The sequence below is a fragment of the Echinops telfairi genome, unplaced genomic scaffold (genome assembly GCF_000313985.2).
Source record: "Echinops telfairi isolate 266 unplaced genomic scaffold, ASM31398v2 ScPeMD7_1957;HRSCAF=2489, whole genome shotgun sequence".
Taxonomy (NCBI): domain Eukaryota; kingdom Metazoa; phylum Chordata; class Mammalia; order Afrosoricida; family Tenrecidae; genus Echinops; species Echinops telfairi.
This window is the reverse complement of record NW_022105855.1, coordinates 4470986-4477840: the sequence shown is the minus strand read 5'-3', so window position 1 is coordinate 4477840 and position 6855 is coordinate 4470986. Positions and strand designations below refer to the sequence as shown.

The window sequence follows — 6855 nt, the reverse complement described above, 5'->3', positions numbered from 1 at the left end:
TCACACAATTCTTCTCAAGCTCTCCAAAAAAATAGAAGAGTGAACATTTACTATTCCACTGGCAAATATTACACTGGTACCAAGGACAGATAAAGACATCATAGGAAAAAGTTTTATACATTATATTTTATAAATCTCTATATAAAATATTCTATAAAATACTAGAAAGAAAAATACAAGATTCTATATACAAAATTCTCCACAGAATAGTAGCAAACCAAATTCAACTACACTTTAAAAGGATTATATACCACACTGAAGAGTCATTTATATGAAAACATAAGAATGTTTCAGCACTTGAAAATGAATAATTTAACATATAATGAGATTAATTAAAGTTGTTTTAGTCTTTATCGTGCTTCCAAAGGATTTCTACTCAAAATAGGGGTTTCCAAAGAGATCTGAATGGCTAATTGAGTTCAAAGCAAAGTGATCAGCTCAGAGGTTCTGGTGATTACAAAACAATGAAACAGCACTTATATCACATACCATTTACAAAGATGAACTCAAGATGGATAAAAGACCTAAACATAAACCTTAGCACTATAACAATCATGGATGAAAAATATGGACAAATATAAGGCCTCTAATACGAGCCAGACTATGGTTTTCAATGGGAGTAGAAAACCTTGTATTTTGAATTGCTGACTTTTTGGTGAGCAGACCAATAAGTATGCACTACGCTCCCCAGGCTCCAGAGCTAAAAACCAAGCTCAATGCCATTAATTCAATTCTGACTTGTAGCAACCCTAAGGCAGATTAGAACTGCCTCTGTGAGCTTCTAAGAAAGTAACTTTCCTTTCTCCCTCACGGTAGCTGGCAGTCTTGTACTGCTGATTTTCTGAGTAGTAGCCCAGTGTGTCCCCACTAAGCCACCAGTGCTCCATATTGAATGATGCGGGAAGCATCTAAGCAAAATGAAAATCATACTCAGAGTCACTGTATCAAAAACCACTGGTTGCCATTCAAGCTTTTAAAAGGAAGCATATGATCAAGAACCAATGGTATCAAAGGAAAAAATCGAGCTGCACTGAGCATTAGCCACAAACAAGGCACCAGGAAATTCTGGCACGCTGACTGGAATGTTTCAACAAGGTGCAGAAGCACTGGAAGCATCACTTGTCTGTTCCAGGGATTTTGTACTAACAAAATGCGCAAACTATAGAACAAAACTATAGATTTAACACACGAGCAAACTTTTGTTGAAGATCGTCCAATACCAGCTGCCGCAGTCTATTGACAGGGAACATCTACAGATTCAGGCCAGATTCAGAAGAGGACATGAACCAAAAAAATATCCCTGTTGATACCAGATGACTTTTGTCTCAAAGATGCTTACTTGGGTATTATTGACTATGCAAAGTCATTCAACTGTCTGGATCATAATAAACTAACGAGAGTCTTGAGAAATGTGCAAGTTTCAAGACACTTAATTATGCTCTTGCAAAACCTGTACAAGGATCCAGGGACACTTGATCAAAAGCAACAATGGTTTATAATCAGGAAAGGTGTGCCTTAAGATTATATACTCTCACCACTCATATTCAATATGTAGCCTGAGAAAGTAATCAGAGAAGACGATTTATATGGAAAAATGTGACATCAAGATTGGTTTGTTGTTGGTAGTACTTGGTTCTAACTCAACACACACTAGAAGGAAACAGTGTATGCTCTTGCTCCATCCTTACAATTTTCCCTAAGTCTGATCCCAGTGTTACAGCCTTGATGTCAATCTATCTCATGGAGAGACTTCTTATTTTTCGGTTCCCTCCCACTTTACCAAATATAATGTCCTTTTCCATTGGCTAACCTCTCCTGATAATACATCCGAAGTATGTGGCATGGAATCTTGCCATCCTTGATCTCAAGAGCACTCTGACCATGCTTCTTCCAGCAGCCCATCGTAATTTCAATATTCGTGTCCAGCATGGCAATTCATATGAATCAATTCTTCTTGGGTCTTTCTTGTTCACTGTCCAACTCTCACATGCGTATGTGGCAATTGAAAATACCACGGTTTGGGGCAGGTGCATCTTAGTTCTCAAATTAACATCCTTACTGATCAATACTCTTAAAATATTTTGTAGCAGATTTTTCTAATGTAGTACATCTATTGATTGCTGCTTCCATGAGAATTGATTAAGGATCCAAGTCATACAAAGTTCATCACAACCTCCAACAGTTCTCCATTTTTCATCATGTTTCCTATTGGTCTAGCTGTGAGGATTTTGGTCTTCCTTACATTGATTTTTAAACCATATGGAAATCTGTAAGCATTCAAATTTATCAGGAAGTGTGTCAAGTCTTTTTTGTTTTCAGCAAGCAAGGTTGTAACCTCTGCATTTTGCAGGTTGTTAAAAAAAGGCTTCCTCCAATCCTGATGGGATAGTTTACATCATATAAGCCAGCTTCTCTGATGAATTGTTCAGGGTACAGATTAAACAAGTCTAGTGAGGAGATACAACCCTGATACACACATTTCCTGATTTTATTTGCAGTGTTCCCTTATTGTATTTGCACAACTGCCTCTTGATCCATTTACAAATTCTGAATGAGCACAGAGAAGTGTTCTGAAATTCCTATTATTCTCAAGGCTATCCATAGTTTGTTATTATCCCCAGAGTTGAATGCCTGTGCATAGTCAATAAAATGCAAATAAACATCTCTCAAGCAAAATCTATCTGGCATCAGCAGTGATATCATTTGTTCCATGTCCTCTGTTGAAGCTGACCTTTGCATAGTTAATAAAACACAAATAAACACCTGTCTAATATTCTTGTTCTGATCCATGATCCATCCTCTTCTGACTCCAGCCTAAACTTCTGGAGTTCCCTATCAGTATACTGCTGCAATCAATTTTGAATGATCCTTAGCAAAATTTACTTGCATGCGATATCAATGATATTGTTCTATAGTTTGAACCTTTGGAATGGGCACAAACATGGATCTCTTAAAGTCAGTTGGCCAAGTAGCTATCTTTCAGGATTGGAGGAGGAGTATTGACAACCTCAAATTGGCAGATGAAAGAAGCATGCTTACTGGAAATGCGAAGGACTTGAGGATTATCTGATTAACATCAAAGGATGTTATCCTTCAATATAGATTATAACTCATTTTAAAGAAAATCCAAGTCCACACAATTGGACCATTAGGACCAAAGGAAGAAGCGAATGAAATCGTCCAAGATTTCATCTGGCTTATCCAAACCAATGCTCATGGAGTTAGCAGTCAAAAAAATCAAACGACATGTTGCATTGGTTAAATCTGCTGCACAAGATCTCTGTAAAGTGTTGCAAACCAAGAATTCTACTTTAAGGACTAAGGTGCACCTGACCCAAACATTGACATTTTCAGTCTCTTCAGATGCATGTAAAAGTTGGACGTTGAATAAGGAAGATCGAAGCAAAACTGATGCCTTTTGATTATGATGCTGACAAAGAACAATGCAAGTATGGGGGACAACCAAAAAGGAAATATATCCATATTAGAAGAAGGACTTCCAGAATTCTCCTAAGTCAACAATGAAGAGACTTAGTCTCATGAACTTAGGGCAGGCTATTAGGAGGGACTAGTACTTCTAACAGGGCATCCCACATGCAAAGTAGACAGGTAGCAAAAAAGAGGAAGGCTCTTGAGGTAGTTAGTTTATTGTGCCAACCTGGCCTATAAACACATGTGGGGTTAATAAAAGGGCTCAGTGAGCCTCCCCTTTCTGGTTCTCGTGTCTCTTGCTTTGTGATGTTTGGACCAGGGTTCAGCTGCCTTAGCCAGTTCCCGGCTTCAGCTGGCAAGGCTGACTTCCTGCAAGACATCCCCAAGGAGAAGCCACATGGATCTACCCCGATGCAGCCCTGAGTGCTGGAGCAGCCATGTGGAGACCCCTGCCAGTGCTGAGATTCTTACACATTCACTGATTCGGCTTTCCTCCTGCAGTCAGCATCATTGCATGTGTTTTGTGAGATGGATGAGGACTTTGTGGATTGGTGTTGGACATATGGGTTAATGTTGGACTTTTGGGCGTGGGCAGCGCTGAGTTGGGATGTTTTCTTGATGTGAACTTAACCTTTATATAAAACTCTCTTTTATACATGAGTTTCTGTAGATTTGTTTCTCTAAAGTACCCAGACTAACACAGCTCTAGACTAGATGGATTCGCTCAGTGGCTACAATACTAGCCTCAAATACAGGAATATTTGTGAGGATGGTGCAGATCAGGTGGTGTTTCTTTCATTGCAGATAGGGTTGCTATGATCTGGAACCATCTCTACGGCATCAAAAAACAACAACAACACAAATCAAGGAGTTCCGGTGGTCTCATAGGTTATGCCTGGGCTGCTAAACAAATGGTCAACATTTCCATGCCACGCTGAGGGCCAAAGATGAGGCTTTCTACTTCTGCATGCAGCTTTCAAGAGGGCTGAAAGAAAGGTAAAATACTAGCAATTTTCTAATTACAGGACTTTTAAGAGCTTTAAATCTGCCTTTCAAGTAGCGGTATAGCAGCTGGTTTTCACAGCTATCATGGGCACGGAGAGAGGCATTTGGTGCAGGGAAAGTAAAATGCCACCGTTACAATCTTTCTTTCTGAGTCTCAGCAATTTTTCTTTAGAAAATCCAGCACATATTGTTTCCAGTCTTCTTTTTTTTAATTTGTGGAGTGTTGGAAATTTCTTGCCAGTATTTCCTTGGCTTTATATGTCTGCACTTTAGCAGTCCAGAAGCCTCAACCACAAGTAAAGTTTTCATTGTGAAAATTGCTCAGCTGTTGCTAATACTATTAAAAAATTCTTGAAAATAATAGAAAATCTGAATACTTAGAAAACCAGATATTTAGTTTTCTTATAAGAAAACAGATATTACTGTATTTTGGTTTGCTACAAAATTATACTGATAAACATATAGAAAAGAAATTCTCACTTAACATACTATGAGGTGTTATACTCACAGTTATATTTTATTACAGAAAAATGTACTGGTGAATATAAGCTGAGGAAGAAGCACATCAGATATTGTCCACCAGGGTTCCTAACAAGGAGTTTCCAGTCGAGCAAATAATGTATTTGTTTATAGGAGTTTTGCAATCATCATACTATTTCCATTTCTTGGATACTTGAAGAGCGGGAAGATCAAGTGCTTTAACACTAAATGTTATGCTTACAAATGTACATATATGAATCTTTACAGTCTTCTGCCTCAGAGCCTTCTGAGTGTATCACACCACAGTTACGATTGGGGTTTTGGAAGTGGCTTAGGCTGTAATGGATGAAAATGAATATCCCTGTTACCATTCCACCAAAAAGCCATTTTACATGTAATATTAAGAGAAGAATGTTATACACATGGTTAATTATAGTTCTTAAAGATAACAAATTATTTTTACAGAAACTGAGTGCTTTATTCTTAAATATACTGTGTCATCACTTAATGGCCTTTACTTTCTATGTTATTTTACAGGTTTCTAATTCAGTTTAGCTATATTTCTTATCTAAGTTTTCCTTTTTGCAGTTTTTATACTTTAAAAAGAATTATTCAGAAATGCTTACTTATTTTTGAAAAGTGTGCCATTTAACCAAAACCAATCATGACTTGTACTTTTTCGAGTGAGACCAATCCATGAAAAAGATGATATGGACATCAATAATGCCTGTTGCAAACAAATATTTCTGGTTTAATTACCATTATGAGCAATTTTATTACTTTTAAATATTGACAATACTTTCTTTTGCTTCATCTTCAATTTTTCCAAACAATATTAAAAGCCTAGATTCTAATATTTTAAATTCTAGTAAGTTTAAAATCACATTACATATTGTCAAAAACTTTTCTACATTTGTTAAGTTTTGGTGCAATAGTAACTATTTAAATATTAATATGTACTAGTTTCATTCTTCTAGTTTTATTATTTAAAAAACCTCATTTTATTGGGGGCACTTACAGCTCTTATAACAAAACATACATAAATTGTATCAAGCCCATTTGTACATATGTTTCCATCATCATTTTCAAAACATTTTCTTTCTGCTTGAGCCCATGGTATCAGCTCTCCTTTTTCCCCTCCCTTCCCCACCCTCATGAACCCTTGACAAATTATAAATTATTATTATTTTCATATCTTACACTGTCCACTATCTCCCTTCACTCAGATTTCTGTTGTTCATCCCCCGGGGATGTATGTGTGTTATATATCAATCGTGATAATTTCCCCTTTTCCCCTCGTCTGTTTCCACCTTACCCTGATTCTCATGGTATCTCTACTCCCATGAGTGTTACTCAGGTGGTTATCTGTGCTGGATTCCATGTGTCGAGAGCTCTCACCTGTAACCGTGAACATGCTCCAGTCTAGTCAGATTTGTCAGGTAGAACTGGGGTCATGATATTGGGGGTAGGAAGTACTAAAGCACTAGAAGAATGTTGTGTGTTTTGTTGGTGCTATACTGCACCCTGGCACGTCCCTTCCTTTTAACCCTTCTGTGAGGAGATGTCCAATTGTCTACAGATGGACTTCGGGTCTCCACTCTGATGCTCCTTGTGCACATTGATATGATTGTTTGTTTGGGGTCTTTGGCAAACCTGATACCTGACACCATTGACCCCTGTGATCACAAGCTGGTGGGCTTATTCCATGTAGGCTTTGTTACTTCCCTGCTAGATGGCTCCTTCTTTAACTTCAAGCCTTTAAAACTCCAGATGCTATATATTCTAATAGCTAGGCACCATCCTATTTCTTCACCAAATTTGCTTACACACCCTTTTGTCTTCAGTGATTGTGTCGGGAAGGTGAGCATCACAGAATGCCAGGTCATTAGAACAAAGTGTTCTTGTGTTGAGGGAGGACCTCAATAGAGGCCCAATGTC

The 6855-nt window shown here is 37.8% G+C and overlaps 1 protein-coding gene across 1 annotated transcript in view; it reads right to left on the bottom strand.

Moving 5' to 3' along the window:
* Positions 1-4930: 4930 nt before the first annotated feature.
* The window catches only part of LOC123522062 (NKG2-A/NKG2-B type II integral membrane protein-like), an 11829-nt gene continuing 9904 nt past the window's right edge, over positions 4931-6855 (bottom strand). The window contains exons 2-3 of the mRNA XM_045293265.1: positions 5544-5644; positions 4931-5253 (exon numbers count right to left, since the gene is read on the bottom strand). Coding sequence (XP_045149200.1) covers positions 5142-5253; positions 5544-5644 — 213 coding nt within the window. The 3' untranslated portion in view covers positions 4931-5141. The remainder of the gene's footprint in view (positions 5254-5543; positions 5645-6855) is intronic.